The sequence below is a fragment of the Syngnathus typhle genome, linkage group LG21 (genome assembly GCF_033458585.1).
Source record: "Syngnathus typhle isolate RoL2023-S1 ecotype Sweden linkage group LG21, RoL_Styp_1.0, whole genome shotgun sequence".
In the NCBI taxonomy this organism is placed as follows: Eukaryota; Metazoa; Chordata; class Actinopteri; order Syngnathiformes; family Syngnathidae; genus Syngnathus; species Syngnathus typhle.
In genome coordinates, this window is record NC_083758.1 from 8,052,759 (window position 1) to 8,072,687 (window position 19,929).

Consider the following 19,929-nt stretch of genomic DNA (forward strand, 5'->3'; position numbering starts at 1 on the left):
AGGATACAGACTGTTTTTTTTTTTTTAATTGGACTTACCTTTATCCAGTTTAAAGAAAACGAAAACAGACCAAAGTGTTTAGAAAACTGTCATTACAGTGATTTATTATAATGAACCATGAAAATAGCCAACCAGTGCAGTGTCTGTGAGCTCCTCCCCTCGGCACAAACACACTCACACACAAACATACGCACGCACGCACACGAATAATAATAATAATAATTAAAAAACAAACAAAAAACAGGACAGCGTCAATGTGTCCAGAGAGGGCGTAAATAAAAAAAATAATGCTACAGTCACGGAAACATTCAGCTTTGCCAAGAAGAGCGTTCCTATGTACAAGCATGTTTGAAAAAATGGGAGGCGATGGCTGCGAATTGTACAGGCGTAGAAAAAAAAAGAAAAGAAGAAAATATTTACAAACGTGTTCCTGGTGAAAGCCGGCGTAACCACCTATGATACATTTAATTACACCTTCTACAAGTAAGTAACGCTCCTTATTGAAAAAAAAATAAACTGCGAGCATCCCACCCGCGGAGGAGGCGCTCGGCTCGGCCCGCCCGGGACCACCGCCAAACACGCCGGGTCCGGGAGCCCCGAGGAGGCGCTCAGCAGACTTCTGATGTCAGACGGAGGAATTTGACAAAAATATGTCGCTTTTTCTATACAAAACAAACGCTAGAGAAAAACAACAGAGACAACAGACGGACCAAAGAGGAGAAAAGAGGAGGAGGAGAAAAGAGGAGGGCTAAAGGCTGGAATGTCCATTGCGAAACAAAGTGCAGTTGAACAAGAAAACGGGAGCCCGAACGAGACGCACAACAGTCAAGTCCTCCCCCACCTGTCACAGGAAGGAAGTAGAAAAAGGAGAAGAGCGCCAAGAGCACCACGTTGGGTCGTCCGGTCGGTCGTCCATCTTTTACAGTTTGTCCTGAAGATGTCGTCAGTCTGTTTTGTTTGGACTTTTTCTTTTTTCTTTTTAAATACCCTTTTATCCAACAATCATGTTTTTCCACTGGCCATAGAAAACATATCTACAGCGCCCCGGTTCCGCGTTTGGGGTTGCAAAATGATGGAAGTGTGGGGAAGATCTCCATGGGAATTGGTGGGACTAAAGAAGGAATGTGAATTTGAATTATCGGAACTACAATGATGCGCTGCAATTGGTTGCGGCGGGAGCCAAAAGCCAAATAAATAAATAAATAAATAAATCTGCGCAGATACTGTTATGTGGGAGAGCTATTCATTTGCATGGATGTCTCTCTGTCCCGTGATACAAAATGAACGGTTGATTTCGAAACCTCTCTCAAATGAATTTCCGACAACGTACAAAGGAAAATTCCCTTACCCCATGGACATTTCCTAACCATTTCCATCGTTTTACAACCTGACCCTCATCCCCAAATCCTGCTTAGGCAGAGTTCAGTGCCACCCTGTGCTCAGGTAACCCGAAGTGTGAAAGGGCGCGGAGGAGGCGGGGCCTCCGCGGGCTCCGGCCGGCACCTGGGGGGCGGCGGACGGAGCTGAGCCTTGCTGAGTCTGTTGCGGGGGCGGTGGCGGCGGCGGCGGCAGTCCGCTCTGCTGAAGGGACGGGGGGTACGAGGACGGGGGCACCGAGGGGTTGGCGAGCATTGTCGTCTGAAAACCCGCCAAGTTTGGAAAGTGGTGGGGCTGCATTTGGGCGCCGCCCGAAGGGTTAGGCGGGGGCGGGGGCGGAGGCGGCGGCGGGGTGAGGGACAGGGGCGGCTGTTGCTGCTGCTGCTGAGCCGAGGGCTGGCCCTGTGTCAACGTGGGGGCGGCGGTCAGCATGATCTGCTGGATGGGGGCGGGCTGCAAGTTGACGTGCAGCAGGGCGGGGCTGGACATAGGGTGCGGGGGCGGCGGAGGGGGCGGCGGCGGCGGCGGGGCGGCCGAGGTCTGATAGTGCACGCTGTGGGGAAGAGTTTGCATCAGAGCCTGAGAGCCCGGCGAGTAGGAAGGTGTCACCGCCGCTTTGAATCCCGAGAAGGGGCCCGCCGGGGAGCCAGTCTGAGCGGGGAAGTAGGCCGTGGAGGCGGGTGGCGCCGGCGGAGGGGGAGGTGGGGGCGGCGGCGGCGGAGGAGGGGCGGCCTGCGCGTTGTACTGCACGAACGAAGGCGCCGGGGCCTGGCCTGCCGTTTGGTTCTGGGACTGGGAGGAGAAGAGCGCCCGCTGGCTGCGGTAGGGCGAGCCCTGAGGCTGCACGTGGAGGAGGGCCGGCCCCGGGTAGTGCACGGGGGAGGAGGGCGGCGGGTGCAGCCTGCTCGGGGTGGCGGGCGTGGGTTTGGACTTGATGGGCAGCTGCAGGGGCTGGTTGGCCGCTCGAGGCGGACCGTCGCCGTCTTCCTCTTTCCAGCCGGAGGCTATGACAGAACAGACTGGACCGGGAGAGCCCGGCTGGGAGGAAGAAAGAGAAGCATCAGAAACCAGTTGGACCAGATAAAAAAAAAGTGCCACGTACTGCGGTGAGGACTTACTGCGTGAGTCGGTGTCCTTTGAGGTGCAGGGGATGGACAGTCCCTCGGCGACGGTGTCTCACCTCCCTCGGTGTCGCCATCTTGAACAACGGTAGACAGTCTGGTGAGACTTTTTTTATTTTAGCTTCATTTCAGGTACAAGTCGTTCAAAGCATCAATGCAGGCGGTTAGCAACATTAATGGGGGAATGTCAATTGCTCGCGGCAGGATGGCCTCTTAATTTTGCCGTCTATGATGATTTTCCTTGGCAAGGTCTCACCTGCGTCTTTGTCTTTGCTGAGCAGCAAAGCTCTGTGGTAGCTCCGCTCACGAGCCTGTTCCACAGACGTGGATGACGTCCTGCCCACAAAACACCCGTTAAGCCAAAGACAAAGAGAGCAGATGTCGTGACGTCATCCGCCGCCTACCATTGGACCTCTCCTCCTTCCCTCTCTCCCGCGCTCTCGCACTCCTCCGTGGTCGCCGGCTCCTTGCCGCTGCTGAGGGCTGCGGAAGAGTGAGGGGGAGGCGGAGGAGGAGGAGGGGGCGGCGGCGGCGGAGGCAAGGAAGCCTCGCTGCCGGTTTCCATGGCGACGACCGGGAACCCGTCCATGCTCAAAGGGAGCACGGCGGACACGGGCGAGCCGCAGTCCATCTTGGAGCCGCTGCGGCGAGCTTCGCGCTGTCGCTTTCTGTATTCCAGCAGGGAGACCTTGAAGACGCGCGCGTGCGGCGTTGAGTGCAGGTGTCATGGCAAAGCACAAGAGGGCGACGTTGCACCTTACAAGCTCACCTTCTTCTTCTGCGGGGGGTTTTGCGCAGAGCCGCCCGTCTCGTCGCCGCCGCTGAGCGAGCGCGAGAAGCCGGCCGAGCCGGCGTCGTCGGCGCAGGGGTAGAAGAGCGGCCCCTGGCCCTCGGCGAAAACCGGCTGGCTGGCTGACGCCGCCACCACCACCACCACGGGTCCCGCTGCAGCGTCGGGTCTGAAGGGAGCCGGCAGGGGCTCCAGGGTGTGCGAGGGGGTGAGGTCCCTTAGGTTGGAGTTGACGGGGGAGAAGCTGAGGCCGGCAGACGGCGTCGTCGGGCACCTCTCCGGACTCTTGATCCAGCCGGGGAAGGAGGCGGAAGCGCACGTTTCGGCAGAGGAGGAAGCCTCGCTGCCGCTGCCGCCGGCCTCCGCCGTCACGCCATCCGGCCGGTCCTCCGCTAAGTCGGCGGCGCACTCCACAACGGGGGGCGGCGGCGGCGGACTGTCAGGCGCTGACGTCTTGGCGTCGGGCGGGAGACCGTCGGAGCTCGGCGTCCGAACGGAGGGAGACGGCATCAACGAAGGAGGCCGATCTGCCGGGTTGCTGACCTCCGACAAATTTGCTTTCGTGCTAAAGTCCGGCGAGCTTTCCGTTGAAGAGTCGCTCTGCCGAGAGGAAGAAGTATGTCAAGAATTGCACGAGATTTTCTTTCAACCGCAAACGCTCATTCACCTCCTGTGGCGTTTGCGTTGGGGTGCTGGCGAAGAGCTCCGCCGGCGACTCCTCGGCTCGGGGCCGCGGCGGCGTGGCCGTCAGCGCGGGCGGCGCCGACGTCTCCGACTGCTCGGTCCGAGTGGGTGTGGCGCAAGGGGAGCCGTACGGCGTGGAGCTCTCCGACATGCAGGCGTCCAGGGGGCTCAAGCGGCGCTTTTTCAAAGGCGTGGGCAACTCTGAAAGAAAGTAACGGGCGTCACGCGGGTCCTTCTGGCTCGTCGGGCGAGGTCGCCAATTACAAGCGGTACCGGGCAGCGAGCAGGAACCGTTGTAGGGGAGGGGGCTGTCCGAGTCTCCGTTAATGGGCGGGCTGAGAGGACCTTCGCTGGGCATGAAGAGACTGGGTCTCCTGGCTGGACTGGTGGAGCCCTCCTCCTCCAGTGCCTGCTTTAACCATCGCTGCGAAAAAAGAAGCAAGTGTGAGTCGTCCGGTTTGACAAAATCAAAGGGCGGCAACGACGAAGACCCCCGCCCACCTTCTTGCAGGAGCCGGTGGTCGGAGGCGTTTCGGGCACTTCTCGGGAGCGCCGTCTCCCGGTGGGGACGCCGGGGGCGGTGGGGCTGCGGTTGGCCAGGAAGGGCGAGGAGAAGCGGACGTAGTGTTTGGGCGTGCTGTAGACCTGCGGCGAGCAGGCCAGACCCGGAAGGGCGTTGAGCTGGGTGGCCAGGACTTCAGGGTCGCTGCTGATGCGGAGCGGTCGCTCCGGCGCCGGCTCCGGGGTGCGCGCCGTCGAGCCGTCGGGCTGCTTCTCGCCCACCCATTCGCTGACAAAGTGCTGCGGAGACCAAATAGATGAGCACCGCCGGCGGCTCGCTCGTCTGCCGCATCACGGCCACGCACCTTTTTCGTTTTAAAACTCTTGCTCCCGGGGCGGTTTCGCTCGGGCGCCGGCGAGTTGCTGTGTGGCGGACTGGCGTCCGGCGGCTGGGCGGCCACGGTCTCGGGCTCCGGCGCGCTGGGCGGCTCTCCCTCGAGGGGTTCCGTGTTCAGAGGCTCAATGGGCTCCACCGGAGAGCCCGGCGCCAAGTCGGAGCAAGCGCTGATGGTGCGAGCTCGCCGCCGCTGCTGGCCGATGTGCGTGCGGTTCCGCGAGAAGCTCTTCCTGTTCCGCGAGCCTTTCACCTTGGCCGGCTTCAAGCCCGGCTCCTCTTTGACCTCTTGAAGAGGTGGCTAGGGACACACGCGGGATGCTTTTGTTCCAAACCTTTTTACATTTCAAGAGTCCATTTCGCGAGGGTCCTACCTGCACGAGCGAGGGGGAGTCGGCCGCCTCCGGGGTGGTCGGCGGCTCCTCCTTGATGTCGCTGCGCCCCCCGAGCTCGGGCTTGACGCTGCCGATACGTTCCAGCGCCTGCTCCCGCCGCTTCTCCCGCTTCTCCATGCGCGCAAAGGCCTGCAGGATGGCCTCCATCTTCCGCTCCTCTCGCGTCTGCGGGGAGAAATTACGCCACAGATGAATGAAGAGAGCGTTTGAGTCGTTATTAATCGGGGCTTCACGTGGAGCGACGCGTCGGGTTAATTAATGCTTGCGGGGGGGGACAGAAGCCGCTAGGAGAACTCGAATCCGTTCGGGTCAAGATGGAGGAAAAGTCAAAAGGAACACGGCAGAGGCAAGACAAGCAGCTAGCAACAATCAGGCTAAGTGCTGGGCGTAGGTTCCCAAACTAAATGTCTTTATGCCGACCCCCTCACAATTAAGGAGACTCCATCCCTCGCTGAGCCCTCTGGCAGCGGGCCGGCTGGCTAATGATGAGTCAGCAACTTCACGCCCGGGGAAACTAAATGACTGCGGGGTCATTTCCAGAGCGCGTAAAATTCTTTCCAGCGTTTAGTCGACCCCTGCTCACTCATTTTGAACCCTCTCGAGTCTCGGGTACGTAATGGAGCGCACTGGCGATCGTTTTATTCGCTGTGTGGTTGTGGGACTTTTTTTGGACCGCGTAAAACACAAAGCAACAGGCAATGAGCAAAGCAAACGAAACGGGAGGCAAAAGCGAGACACATTTTGGTACTGACGAAGAGGAAAGAGGCGGCTGAAGCTAAAGCGAGCCACAACTATCAGACCACACCCAGACACACACACACACACACACACAAGTGGGGCGAGGAAGGGGGGCGGCTGTCGACTACGTTGTCGATTTCTCTCATCTTGGCTCTTTGCTGGGCGACTGCGGGAAAGCTATTCAAAAGCCGAAACGGCGCCGTTTTGCCGCGGGCACACTTACCATCTTCTTCCTCCTCTCCGCAATCTGTTCGTCTGACTCCGTCTCTACTTCATTGCTAACGGGCGTTTTGTCTTCGAGATCCTCAAATAAGTCGGGATCCTGTAAAAGGGTGGGGGGGTAGGGTTAGGGAGGGAGAGGCGGCGCCATGACGCTTTTTGTCATTCAAGTCTGGCTACAGACGAGAGGGAGAACAGGTGAGAGCAGCGGGGGACAGGGAAGGTGAGGAGGGAGAGTGGGGCGGTCACCCGAGATGGGGTGAAGGTATCGGGGTGTCGCGTACTCTGCGTCAGGTGGGCACAAAATGACAACCTTGATGTGCACCTAGCTAGCACCTCCTTTGGTGGGGCTACTCAGGTCAACTCGAAAGGAAAAAGATCAGGCATGCAGAGACGCTAACAAATCCAGATGGGAAACATGTCATCAAGTATGGAGGTCAACAAGAAATAACACTTTCTTTTTCCACCTGGTTGTTGGAGATGGAGAGTCGAAGGGGCGAGAGTTTCCTCTGCTTGCAGTCGCCCACGCTCTTGCTCTTCCCCTCGCAGTCCACGCCCAGGTTCTGGTTCTGGCTCAGGTCCTCGCGCCCCGGGTCCTTGTCCTTGCGGCTGTTGCGCCGCCGCCCGCCCGAGCCCAGGTTCTCGGTGGGCTCCTGGTTGTGCTTGAGCACGGGGCACTCGGGGTTGCCCTTCACGCAGGCACAGTCCACCTTGTATTTACTGCACAGCCGGCAAAAAGAGTGAGCGCCGAGGGTGAGGAGCCACGTCGACCCGGGGAGGGACGGCGGTCCGGGGTCCACTCACCAACTGCCGTAGTCGTAATCGAACCCGATGGTGATCTCCGCGCCTTTGCCGATGGGCCTCAGCGAGTAGATGTACAAGTGTAACATGCCGTCCTCGATGACGTGCCGCACCTGCGGCGGCGAGAGCGTTAAGGAAACGACCTCCCCAAATTGGCGACTGTGCGGTTGGGGTGGTGGTGGGGGGGGGGGCTCACCTCAGCATTGGGGGTGCAAGAGCGGCGGATGAAGCGCGCCTCGTTGCCGAAGCTGCGCGCGTCCACGCACATCTCCAACCCGTCAAATTTGGAGTAAAATAACACAAAGGGGTAAGGTCTGAAGGAAAGAAAAAAAGAAATCAACTTTCCCAATTCCACCCAAAATGCATTTTTTTGGGGCGCCATCCGTTAACGGACCTTTTGAAGAAGTATCCGTTGGCTTCGAACTGCTGCCGAAGCATAAACTTGCCCCTGTACTCGATGATGAGGGAATCCGGGGCCAAGTCCCTCACGGCCTTGAGGATCCTCTTGTTCTTTTGAATCTGACTCTGCGCAGAGGAGAAAGGGAAAGAAAAAAAAAAGTGCAGCATGAGACATTTGCCTGGCGAAGCTGAGAAAGGACCAAACGATGGCGGTACCTCCACCGGGGGCTTGAAGGACGCCAGGTGCGTGTTGTAAGCCAGGCTCTTGCCGTCGCCTTGCTCCTTGACGCGCAGCAGCACTTGCACGTCCTCGCTGTACTGATTACTGCTGGCCTCCTCGTAGCGCTCCATCCACGTCTTGATCTTGTTCTCCCACAGCGCCGGGTGCTCCGTCGGGTCCTGCTCGGGGGCGGCGCCCTGCGCGCGCAGGAACGGAGCGGGGTCAGTCGGGGATCGGCGCCGAGAAGCCCGTCTCGTTGCGCCGCGTCCGTTTTTTACCTTTACTCTCGAGGACTTTCTGGAGCCCTCTCGGAAGGCCTGCGGGGAGAAATCCAAATCTCAACGCAAGGGAAAGCGTGCGATGAGGAGCGTACACGCGTTTGGGCGAAACTTTCAGATGAACCCAAACGGCCACAAGAACGTTACCTTCTTCGCTCGCGCGGAGGACGCCGGGGCGTCCTTTTCGACGCTCTTCTTGCGCTTCTTGTCCACCTGCTTGTTGCCGAGGCGCCCGGTGGTGAGGGTGATGGTGGTGGGCGTGTGCTGGAAGGTGGAGTAGAGCTCCAGAGGCACCTCGTCGCCGCTCTCCGTGGCGCTGGTGTCCCCATCTACTTGAATGACAAGATGAGACGCGATTCTTAATGTGTCCAGCAGGCGTCGCTGTACAAGGAGGTGTCCTGACATGTCCTGCTGGCTCTCAAAACTACTGAGAATGTTGAAGTGAAGGCGGGTTGCTCAAAGTTGGAAAGTGACGTCGCAATGGCGCGATGACGTCATAGCATTGCATTGCAAATTTTGCGGAAACGACTAGGGCAGACTGGCTTGGTCTTGGTGACTTTGCGTGTGTGTGTGTGTGTGTGCTATTATTACTCAGGCTGCAACAGAGAAACTCATTGTGTTATTCAGCGAGAAAACCATTTGAGTCACGTCTCCAAAAGTTTCCAGACAAACTTCGGTAGCCTAATAGCGCACTTGTCTTTTTCAACTGACCGAGTCAATCAAAAAATAAATAAACAAAGCAATCCGAGAACTCGGGACACTATTTTATGAGGCACGATTTGACATTTGCTTTGTGGAATTTAGCAAGGAAAACCGCCGAGTCAGCGTGAACGGTCTTTGTTTGGTCCTACCCGACAAACACTCCCGCTTCCTCGTCTGCAGGAGGATGGCCCTCTCGCGGTCCAGGTGTCTGGGCTGGCAGCGCTCGCACAGGTACGTCTCGGGAATGTTCTGCCTGTCGATGCCCATGCAGTCGATGTGCTGCCAGGCGCTAGAGCGAAAACAAATCAAACGGCGGGGATGAGACATCCGTGGGTCGGCCGGGGTACCGTGGGAAGGCGGCCAACCTGCACTTGTCGCAGCAGATCATGTAACCGTCGTCGTGCGTGAAGCCGCAGATGCAGCGGGTGATGTCGGCTCCGTAGCTGCCATCCTCGGAGGTGCTGAGCGTGGTGCCCGTGGATGCTTCGTCCTGGCCGCCCGGAACAAACAACCCCCCATCGCCCTGACGGATCAACATGGAAGGGGGAGGCGAGGCCGGCGGCGTGGGCGGGGGCCGCGCCCCATAGTTGTGGTCCTGCAGGCCAGAGGAGGTGAAGGCGTGAGGCGCGAGAGTCCCGGACGGAGCGGGAGGCGTCCGGGTCGCTACTCACAGCATAAGGCAGGCCGATGTAACTGTGGGAATGGTGAGAGCTGCTGCTGCTGAAGATCTGGTGCGGGTAGCTGGACTTTTCTACCACCACGGGGCTGGCCTCCACCGACTCTGGTCTGCAAACACGCGCGCCGTACTCGTGTTAGCCAGCGCGCAAGAGCGACTTTCTTTCCCGCGCTGGCGCGTGCAACTGGAAGCGCCTGTCTGTCGACGAGGCGGGTCGTTGGACAGCGGCGCGCGCAATCGTTTGTCGGGTTGCCTCACGCCAAACCTGTCCATCTACTTTGCGCGAGAGAGAGAGAGAAAAAAAATGGCTGAAAGCCTGTTTGGCCGTTTGCGACCAACCCCACTCGCTCTTCATGGTCACATGGCCAACGTGTTTTATGGAGGAAATGGCACGATCGAGAGGGAAGTAGCCACGTTTTAAGCTTTGCTCGGGGAGAAGAAGAAGAAAAAAAGGCACGTTGAAACAAACATGAGAAAACTAAGGTTGAATTTTTTTTAACTCAGGCTCATTCAGCAAACTCACAATTCAGCGTCAACAAGCCATGCAGCATTTCACACACCCACGGCTTTTCTTCTTCTTAGTTTTACGTTTGTAAAGACCCGCTAAAAATTGTTTTAACAAAAGACAACCGACGGGTCGAACGGCATTTAAAAAGGCAAAGTTGCTGCGGCGCAACTCCGCACTTTTTTTCTCTACCTGTCACGAGTCCTCGCTTGACATGCCGCTCAAAAAAGTCAACACTTCCTGCACACAGCGCCGTCGTCAAAGTGAAAACCGAACAAGTGTGTGCACGAGGTCTGGAGGCGGAACCATGTCGAGGCGTGTGTGTGTGGCACTTGTTTGTGTGTCTACACTACTGATTAACTGCCACACTGGCGCTCCTAACCGTCGCAGGCGTGAAAGACACTGACGAGAGAAAAAAAAAAAAAAAACAGTAAAGCCAGCACGGCTTTATTCCTGATCAATCATTCACACCACTTTTAGCTCACTAATGATCAAAAAATAAAGGGAAGAAAACAGTTGCCACGGAACAACGTGCGAAATAATTCATGTGACAATTGACTGATTATAAATCATCATCTCAACAAACAAATTTGGGTGATTTCAAAAAGTTTGCATCGCCTCAAAAATTTGTTTTTTTTTTCCAGCTATGGCAATAAATTATTTGCGGCGGCGGCTCGCTCTTTCTGAAGAGCCGCCGCACTTGCAGCGTCAAGTGCGTCAACAAGTTGAGCAGTGTGTGGAGGGGAGGGCATTTGAATAGGAGCATAGCTGGAGGCTTTGGATCATTCATGTGAAGTCCACGCACCGAGGGAGGATCCGGCCGGCCGGCCGGCGCAGGTGTGGAAACAACTGCCCGTGTGTCTTTCAATGTTGTATTAATCGGGGAGCAGCTGTGGCTCCATACACGCAAAAAAAAAAAAAGCCACAGAAGAAAATCGGACAAACGGAGCCGGGCGGCCAGAGGCAACGCCTTCGCTCCTCGCTTGGCTGCCATGGCAACGCTCCCAACTCCGCCAGCGTGGATGACGAGCGCAGGCGCAGGCACGCAGGCGGGCACATGCTGCATGAGCCAACAGCTGGCCGCCCCGCCGCATACTTGAGGGGACGCGGGAAAAAAAGGACACGACGTAACTCCCGGCCGCCATCTTTTCCCTCGGCGCGGCCATTTTTGCCGACGGACAAAAGAGCGAGCGGCGCCGTCTGTCTGCCCCGCACCCTCGGACGCAAGCGGGGAGGCGGGAGCTTTGTTGTGAGGGCCACCTGTCACTCACACCGCTGCCGTGGAAACAAGCCTTGCGCAGTGCAGAGGGGAGGAAAGAATGGGTGGGGGGTGGGGGGGGGGGCATGGGCAGATACCATGGCAACACAAGCTGTCACCGCAACAGCTCTGATGAAGGCAAAAAGGGGGCGGGGCCTCTCCCTGCTTTAAAGAGCCCGTCCGTCTCCCTTCCCTCCTCGTGAGTGGATGACGCGTGTTATTCTTTAGTCATGCGAGAGCATCTCGCTTCGTTTTAAAGCCACGCCAATGTCCTTGACGAGAACACGGGAGGGAGGGATGGGGGAGCACGACGTCAGCCTTGTTGCCATGACAGCGCGCACCTTTCTGCCTCAGCGGCGCACGCATCAGGCGGCAAAGCGCTAGCGACGCGGGCGGGCCGGCGGCACACAAAACGCCGCCCGCTGCCATTTCGACACGGGCGGATGCAGTTGACGGCGGCGGCGCTTAAGTGCCAGAACAATCGATGGGCGGCGCAACTGTCCATTAGCGCAAGTTGCTCTCCTGTAATTGCTTAGGAAGCATCGCTATTACGGATATTTAATAAGAGGAGCTTAAAAGGGGGAAACGGGTTGCAACTTTGACGAGGCGCGAGTGGACCGCTGCCAAAACGGATCCTGCGTGCTTCCGTGAATCAAACTTGGGCTTGACTTTTGTCATGAGGTTCTGTTTGTCTATACTTACTCAGAGCCCGCCGCCATGTCCAGGTACGAGGCGTCTGCTGCTGTGTCCACCCCCGCGGGGATGACTATGCTCATGACGTTCTCTGCTGATCAGTTCTTGTCCTACTGAGTCCAGAGAATGGCAGTCCAAAACACTGAGGCATGCCAGCCGCAGCAGTCATCGCAGACATCTAAGTGCATCCACGAGGCCTGGTCGGGGGGAGGACAGAAGAGACATGTCGGGGGTCACAATCAAACATGTCAACATACAACCAGCTAGGCTAAGCTAAGCTGCACTTTGAGTGAGCTCCCACAAAGGGGAGCAAGAGAACACACACGGGAGAAAGGAAAACACACGGGGAGCGCTTTTTTATTTTTGGGTGCCCCCTTGTTTGTCTGGTGACGTTTAAAAGGCTGTGAGTGCGTGGTGGGAACTTGTGTGTGTGTGTGTGTGTTGTGAACATCCAGACAGGAGCATGTGTGTCCGTGTGGCTGGCCCGGATACAGAGCTCTGTTGATAAGCAGGATTAGCGGGAAGGGGACAGATGACGAGACCCAACAGGCTGGAGGTGGCACCTCCGCCTGGCCGCCGACAAACAAAAAGCAGACGGACGATATTGAGGGAACGAGATGCGCTCGCGCCCTCCGAGCCCGATCGATCGCAGGAAGACGACCCCGACCCAAAAGTCTACACCCCCCCCCTCATTCCTGGCAGGGCGAAAGGACTCGTCGAAACAAGGGGCCGGGGCGCTCTGCCAACGACAACAACCAAACGTCGGACTAGCCCTTTCCTTTGCGTTATCAAACGGCGGCAGTGTGTTTGTGACCAATTGGCTCCCCTCCCACTTCATCCCGAGGCTCGCTTCCCGTCTCAGGAACGCCGGCGCAACGACACAGGCGCACAAAAGGCGGCTGCGAGAGAGCAAGCGCTGGGGGGAAGAAGAAGGGAAGAGGGAAGAAAAAAAAAGAGAAACCAGCACGGTGCAGCAGCATTCCAGACTAAATCTGAGCTTTGACTGCCTCCGTGTGCTCCTCCCACTTCCCTTACAGGAGCTGTCCGTCACCCTCGGAGTCAAGCGTCCAAGAAAAAGAAAAGGGCGGGGTGGGGGGGGGGGGGGGGGGTAGAACACCACTCTTTCCTTTGCCCAGTCACCCCACCCAGCCGGATTTCTTTCCCTCCTCTGTGCACTTCCTAAATAAACCAGAGCTGCAGAGCGGCCGACCGGGTCCGCCTGACAGTGACGCCGCGCAGCCGCGACCTCGCGTGGACTCTGGGTGGCGGCGTGGAGCTCACGCAGAGTGTAAAACAGCCCGGGAGTGCCGCCGCCGCGCGAGCACACTGGCGTCATTGTGCGCAGAAGAAGAGCACCAAGAAGTGGCCTGGCCAGGGAAAACCCAGACTCCTCTGCATGTTTTCGTTGCGCTTTCTGAAGATGGGTTCTTTTGATAAGGGGGGGGGGGGGATTTGCAAACTCCGACCCCCCCCCAACCCCTGTTGCCAAACAGCAAACAGATGTGCCTTGACACCGTCCCCCGGTAGGCGGCTGGAGTGACTCAGCTAGCGAGCCAGCAAAATCAAACAAACGTATGACCCGGATGGAATGTTTCCACACTGACCACAACGGCACACGTCCGGCCTGCTCTTTGAACAAATCGCTGCAAGTGTCCGCCATATATCAATACGGTCTCTCAAGTATATATATTTATACACACGCAGTACAAAACTGCGCGAGACTCTTCAAAAGCATTTCGGAGGATGACGACAGACGTGTCGCAGTGTTTGCGCTCACTACCTAGCAACCGGCAAAGGGACGAGGGGCATTTCCCCGGGCTGGCGGAGGGGGGGGGGGGGGGGTGAGCAAATTAATAAAACAAAAGCTAGTCTCGGGGACTGCGTTTACAAGCATGCTTTTACGAGAGCCCGGGTGCCACAAATAATGACAAATGCTCTTATTGTCACTATCCAGAAGGCTCGGACAGGTCTCCACAGGTTCGACCGCGGCGGTCATTTATGACCCATCGCGCGTGGTGATGTTACGTCACCGACCGCCATCAATGCAGGAGCCTGTTAAAAATCCGACCCAGAACCACAGAGGAGGTAGTCGGGCTGTGACGGAGGTCCGCCCTCCTGCATAAAAAGAGGGATCTGTTACAGGGCACCCGGTGGCACAAAACAGGTCACCTGAGCCGAGCCTCCTCCGCCCAGCTGGGAGGTCACGTGAGCGCTCAACGGGAGCCTCGCGCGTTTGTCTTGTGTTGGTCTCCCGGGGTGTGGGTACCACGCGAGTGAGATCACTCCGGGGTAGGTTGCCTTGGGGGCTGTGACACACACGCACACGCTCGCCCTACATGGACAGATCTGCTGGGATGACAACGCTTGACCGAAACAGACGCGAGACCATTTTAAAAAAACAAAACAAATGCGCCGTTCGGTTCTGCCTTGACAAATTTGTTGTCAACCTCCAGTGAGAGGACCCGACTATCGGCGGTGGGGAATAATAATGCATTTATCCTCTGACGGACGCCTTTGTCACCAGGGCCCCCAGTCAAAAGGCAACACAAAATGACATCCTGTCAAAAATCTACACTAGAACAGAAATAACTCATTTGGTTCAAATGTGCTTCTGGGTTTTGCTTTTAGACGGCGCGTGTGTTCATATTGGGAGACGGCAGAAGAAAGGTCGTGTGTTTCGTCCAATATGACAGCAACATACGTCTTGTCGTTTTTTTATGGCCATCTCTTTTCCCAAGAAGAAGAAAAGGACGCTTTGCAAGCGACTGTTATGACAATAGAACGTACGTGCGTGTGCAGTTGCTTCCCGGTGAGAGTGTCGGCGCTGCAGTGAGGGCTGCCGGTAGGGGTGTGGAGGCGACAACGTTGCTATTATGTTACCACAACAGGCTGGCCGCGGACGCCATTTTCCTGAGGCTTTCTCGTCGCCGCAAAGCCGGCGGAGGCTCGCCAGCCGCGGGGAACCACCCTGCCCCGCGCTCGCCCGCCTGGCTCCCCGCAAAGGCGAGCCGAAGTACGCGCCCGTTCGACGAGCGTTTGCTTTCTGCGCGCCCGTGCGCGTCCAGAGTTCGTCGAAAGCCAAGCTAGCGCGCTAATGGGCTAGCAATTATGTGAGCCACTTTCGGGCGGATCGAAACGACGATCGGAGCGTCGCGACGACGCAAATGCGCCCCGCTTGTCCGACGTTGTTACACGGAAGAGTGAGACACATTGATAACAGGAGGGTAAATCCACTTTGTGTCGTCAGTGAAGGTCAAAACGGCGGCGAATGGAATCATACGTAATGGGGTGCTAGCGGGGCTAAGCTAGCAGCGACAATGAAAAGTGGGCTAATGTTTTGTATGCGCATAAACAGGAAGAAGCGATCGAGACTGCGTTTAGTCGACTACCGTTCGCGTTTACGATACAATTACTCGCCCGTGTGTTACTCTGGGACGGGAGGAGCACGGCGCCTCTTTTTAACATATTTATTTAATTACAAACTGTATGACACGGGGCGTCCCCTCCCCCATGCTTGCAGCATTCGAACCCAAACACGCTTAAAAAGCAACATTTAAATCGCCTCGCTTTCACAAGTCAATGTATGATTAAAAAACGGAAACATCCACGTCCCCTGGGGGCTATTATTCAATTCATTTTTGCCAAGTCTAAAAAGCCCCCCAGGAGTATGAGATCACTGCGCAATGTAAGGGCAGGCGTTTTAAACCATTTCAGCGGCGGTTTGCATGCAACTCGGGGACTCAACTCGCATTCTTGTACGTTTGTTTACATGAACGCCGGAGCTTATTGTTTTCGGAGGCGCTCGAGTTCGGACGGGAATGAACCGCTGCGTGCGAGCAGGATGGCTTCGACTACATTGAAGTTTGTAACTAACGCACATTATCTTGTTGAGTGGACACAAAACAGCCACAAGCTCCGAAAAAACGTAATTCGGGACCATGTCGATGGGAAGCAGCCATGTAAATAATGTGCAAAGGGTTAGGGCTGAAACGGTGCGCAATGTGGCCCGTAACGACACCGTGCCGAACCGCGACCGGTGTCAACTGCTACGACCACCATTTACAAAAAAAAAATAGTAAAGTACTTACCCAAACATTAAATCGGGTGCAGCTCGGCGTAGATTCTATTTTATTGATCGTCTTAACAAAGCCTTGACATTTTAAGCGTTACGCCCCCCCTCCAAATCGCGAGGTTCGATCAGGCTTATGTCTATCTCGGCTCACTTGTCTTCGATTCAGCCATCACTGCGATTTACACACATTCTATGCAGCTTTTTATGACGTTTAATGCACGGCCACCCAAACGTTGCCACTCCGTAGCTGTCAAGCTAATTTGAGCTAATAGCATGTGCGAGCTAGTAGGAAGCAAGCGCTCTTTTGACGTTGCCAACTTGACACATTAGCAGCTCACGTCACTTGGCTATTCCTCCTCGAATGCTCCGTGAATTCACGTTAAACGCGGTAGCCGCCGAGCACTTCTATACACAAGCGAGGCTAAGCTAGCATGTCGGCTACACACAGCTGATACAACGTTAGCCAGCATTAGCGCGATGTGCCAGCTAAAGTAAAGCCAACAATAGCCTTCCAGCTCGGATTTGTGCTAACCTGACATGAACAGCAAACTGCGATGTACTTACAGTCTTATATCCACGTCGGGGGAGTCCAGGAGACGAATTAGGCAGCGGGGCAAGACCCTCGCCGCTGTCCACGCAGCCTCCACAACCAAAACAATACTCGTGTCCACACACTGCGGCTCACTAGCTGAAAAAAGCTCAAAAACGTTAGGATTCTCGCCTCGTCCTCGAGATAGTCCTCTCCTGTCCAAAATTCCGCGCCGCCTCTGGTGCTGCACAAGGGGTGGGAGGCCCGGGTCGGCGCAGGAACTCAAAAGGGGTGGGAGCGTTAAAAACAAACTATTCGCCGGGCAAAGAGCGACTTTTCGAAATTAGATCCCCCTCACAAGCAGTCTCTTTTGCCTTTGCAAAAATGGCGGCCCTGCCAGGACTGTGGTGACTCCGCCTCCCTCCGCCCCCCCCCCCCCCCCTCATTTCGCGGCCCCGCTCCCCTGCACCTCCCCCTCCCGTCGGTAAGAGCGACGCCCCGCCTCCACGTGCTGCGGGGTGACACGGCCCATTGCACAGGGGCCGCCGTGCCCGATGCGCGCGCACGTCCGTGTTTCCGCTCCTAGGGCCGGTTCTCTTTGATTTTAATGATAAAATCTCACTTTTGCCCTTCGTGCCTCTATACTTCTAATCAGCTGTGAGATCAATATCGTTTATACGAGCTTTGGCTTACTTTAATGTCGTTGCAATTAGAGAAGACATTATTACTTTACAAACAGCGCAATGTGACAGCATGCAACCGTGCCTATCATATGTATTTACTTAAAACATTTTAAACAATATAATACATCATTCCCACCAGAAATACTGATGATTAGTTATCAACAGGTTGCCCCATGTTTAATTTACAGACTAAATGCTGATTCTGAAGGCCTGAAGCAGATATGAACTATGCAACTAAAAGAGAACTGCTATGAAGCAAAAAGAATAAACTTTTGGGAATAAATTAATACAAATTTACAGAATTAAAGTTAGAAATGTAGATCACTATTTCTGAGAGTGTTTAAGCCAGCAGAGAAAGGCCTGGCCCTTTTTCCTTTTCCGTTTTTATTTTGTTCCTAGTTTTTATTGACAAGATGTGTTGGATGCCCGGATGAAGGGCAGCAGTGCCGAAATCCCAAAGCAGCAAGACCGCTAAACTCTTATGTAACCCTTTACACAAGGACATGTTTTAAATACAGCGGTGGGGGCGCAAAAGTAGGTATATTTCTCCAATTTTTATTATGGGGAAAAACCCGAAGTAAAAATAAGAACAACATACAAACTAACTGAGTACAATCTCATGTGGTCAAATTGTTGTCCTTTAACATTTTCACATTCCAGAAGTATACGCACTAAAGCATATTATCACACAGACGTCTTGATATAAATATGAGATAATATAAATATAACTAGTGGATATAAACAGCAACAAAAATCCCAAGGAGTGTGTTAAAACGATGTTTATTTAATTGGCCCGTATACATAATGTGCCGCGCAGTGCATCATACATAATGGGATATCCATACAATATGATATAGCCAATATGTATATTACGTTGCGTCAAACCTCTGTAGAATTCCCTTCTTCAGCATCCTCATCATCATCACAACGTTGGCGAGGATGTCCTCTCAGCTCAGCGCGTTTCCACGCAGCGCACTCTAACCCTTCCCCCACAAGCGAAGCGCAGCTCCTCGCGCATGCGCACTCGCCTCACCGCATCGGCTGCTTTTCAAAGGCGCAGCAAAGCAGACCCTTTTTCTTTTTTCCCCCCTTTTGCATTCCTTCCTCTTAGACCGACGCAGTTAGCCGAGGAGCGGCTTAAAATGTCAACTGTTTTGAGCCATCAAGGCGGAGGTGCTCGGGGGGGGAGGACACAGCGAGCAAACAGCCCGAGAGGATCGAATTTGTGAATGAACCGTCGCGTTTTGCACCCCCCCCCCCCCACCTCCGGCGACTTAACGATGAGTGCGTCTAAATGACAGCCATGAATCAAACTAAAAACATGTTTTATTCCGCTCTCGTGTATGTGTGTGAAGCACTTTGATTGCGATGACATCATGCGGTTAGAATTCAGTGGGCGGGCTCTGAGCTCTGAGGGGAAAGGGGCGCAGCCGGAGAGCCATCCCGGCGCCATTAGCCGCCAATGTCGCAGCGACGGACATCTACAAGAAAGCCTTTCATTTTTTTGCTTTTGGGGAAATCGGTCGACGGCACTACGTCGTATTCGATTGTAGCGGGACTCGGATTAGCCGTGTCGAGCGTCTGAGAAGGATATTTGGCTTGTTCTTTTAACTCGAGTCCCGCCGTCGACGAGAAACAAGATGGCGCCCACACCAAATTTGAGTGCGGAGCTCATCCACGGCTGGGCGGAGGCGCGGGCATGCGCACTGACGACCTGCTTATTTCCTGTTTGGTGTTTGTGCAGAGACAAACATTCGTGATCACTATTACATTACTTTTCCACGCTAATTAGGAGATTTTGAAGCCCCACTTTGCCGTTTACTCTTCAGTTGAAGATTGGGAATTTTGGTGGAAATACACAAAGCATCAAAGCAAGGAAAGCTTTGGGTGACGTCAAACGTTCAAAGAACTGCAGTTACGCATCCATTTCAAGTTGATGTAAACAGGACACATGTAGAAAGTCCCCAGCACGTAATAAACATTTGCCCTGTGATCCCATCTAGTGGACAAAAACATGGTTGTCGTGTGGGAAGTTTGGCATTACGTTCGCTAGAGGGCGCAGAGGGTTAATAAAAACGCTTTTCTCATTCAGCCAATCAGCGCTTGCAGTATACGGGATCTCGTATTGTCCAATCAGCGGCGTTGACGTTGGAGTCCCCTTCTGTTGTCTCAGGGAGGTGACACCTAGACGAAATCCTGCTTTATTATTCCTTTTATATCGCTTAAAAGCTTTTCATTGCCGCCATGTCTTCCTTTGGGAAGATGTTGGGCGTCCTCCGGGGTGGTACTCGGCTCATCAGACGCGCCCCCCAAAGGATAATGACAAGAAAGTAAGTTCGTCGCTAACCTCTAATGCTAGCATGCTAACGAGTAGCTTCGGGTAGACAAATCGCGCGATATCACGGCAAATCTCGTGCACCTTTCCTATGCGCTGTGTGTGTTGACATTGCAGGGCGAGCGGTGGACCGCACATAGAACCGCAGTATCGGCAATATCCTCAACTCACTAAAAAGCAGAAATTTGAATCGGAGCTGCTCAGCGGCGCCATGTGGTTCTGGATCCTCTGGCACTGTTGGCACGACCCCGATGCAGTCCTGGTAAGATAGAATTAGGGCCATCCTCACCTGCCCCAAGTATGGTCATGTGCACTTGCTTGCCTTAGGGTCATTTCCCTTGGCCCGATGCTTCCCAATGGACCGATGAGGAGCTTGGAATTCCAGCTGATGACGAGGAATAAGGTGATTTATCACTCATTCACAATTAAGCAATAAATTGATTTGACCTTGTTATGCTTCTTTGTAGATCAGCGTGACCTCCAGGATTCCCTGAAACTTGTCATTGTACATACAATAAATCTTCTAAGTTACCATTTTGTCATGCGTCATCAATGATGA

General features: G+C 54.9%; 2 protein-coding genes across 9 annotated transcripts; one reads left to right on the plus strand and one right to left on the minus strand.

The window, feature by feature from the left end:
- Positions 1–75: 75 nt before the first annotated feature.
- On the minus strand, positions 76–16,777 carry kmt2e (lysine (K)-specific methyltransferase 2E). 8 transcript variants are annotated; one of them, XM_061269249.1, is made up of 22 exons: positions 16,388–16,777; positions 11,761–11,948; positions 9,291–9,405; positions 8,985–9,214; positions 8,769–8,908; positions 8,065–8,246; positions 7,918–7,956; positions 7,636–7,836; positions 7,415–7,545; positions 7,217–7,334; positions 7,024–7,133; positions 6,687–6,939; positions 6,224–6,322; positions 5,242–5,427; positions 4,839–5,168; positions 4,474–4,773; positions 3,956–4,396; positions 3,268–3,888; positions 2,903–3,186; positions 2,755–2,834; positions 2,496–2,575; positions 76–2,415 (listed from the first exon to the last, which is right to left on the minus strand). In XM_061269249.1, the coding sequence occupies exons 2-22, from the start codon at positions 11,832–11,834 to the stop codon at positions 1,423–1,425; spliced, it is 5,007 nt and encodes a 1,668-aa protein (XP_061125233.1). In that variant the 5' UTR covers positions 11,835–11,948; positions 16,388–16,777; the 3' UTR covers positions 76–1,422. The 8 variants fall into 8 exon arrangements, with proteins under 8 accessions (XP_061125233.1, XP_061125235.1, XP_061125234.1 ...); XM_061269251.1 differs by having other exon boundaries at positions 7,636–7,818; positions 8,065–8,249; XM_061269250.1 differs by having other exon boundaries at positions 7,642–7,836; positions 8,065–8,249.
- A 2,384-nt stretch (positions 16,778–19,161) lies between these two features.
- ndufb2 (NADH:ubiquinone oxidoreductase subunit B2) lies at positions 19,162–19,901 on the plus strand. Its single transcript, XM_061269282.1, has 4 exons — positions 19,162–19,365; positions 19,488–19,632; positions 19,698–19,773; positions 19,838–19,901. The coding sequence occupies exons 1-3, from the start codon at positions 19,280–19,282 to the stop codon at positions 19,770–19,772; spliced, it is 306 nt and encodes a 101-aa protein (XP_061125266.1). The 5' UTR covers positions 19,162–19,279; the 3' UTR covers position 19,773; positions 19,838–19,901.
- The last annotated feature ends 28 nt before the right edge of the window (positions 19,902–19,929 follow it).

Excerpts from the sequence above, each read along its gene's own strand:
- kmt2e (XM_061269247.1), bottom strand. The coding sequence starts at position 11,834 with ATGAGCATAGTCATCCCCGCGGGGGTGGACACAGCAGCAGACGCCTCG. Across the intron at positions 7,837-7,917 it reads GAAAGTCCTCGAGAGTAAAG|GGCGCCGCCCCCGAGCAGGA; the intron begins GTAAAAAACGGA and ends CTGCGCGCGCAG. Across the intron at positions 3,889-3,955 it reads CAACGCAAACGCCACAGGAG|AGCGACTCTTCAACGGAAAG; the intron begins GTGAATGAGCGT and ends TCCTCTCGGCAG.
- ndufb2 (XM_061269282.1), top strand. The coding sequence starts at position 19,280 with ATGTCTTCCTTTGGGAAGATGTTGGGCGTCCTCCGGGGTGGTACTCGG. Across the intron at positions 19,366-19,487 it reads CAAAGGATAATGACAAGAAA|GGCGAGCGGTGGACCGCACA; the intron begins GTAAGTTCGTCG and ends TTGACATTGCAG. Across the intron at positions 19,633-19,697 it reads ACGACCCCGATGCAGTCCTG|GGTCATTTCCCTTGGCCCGA; the intron begins GTAAGATAGAAT and ends TGCTTGCCTTAG.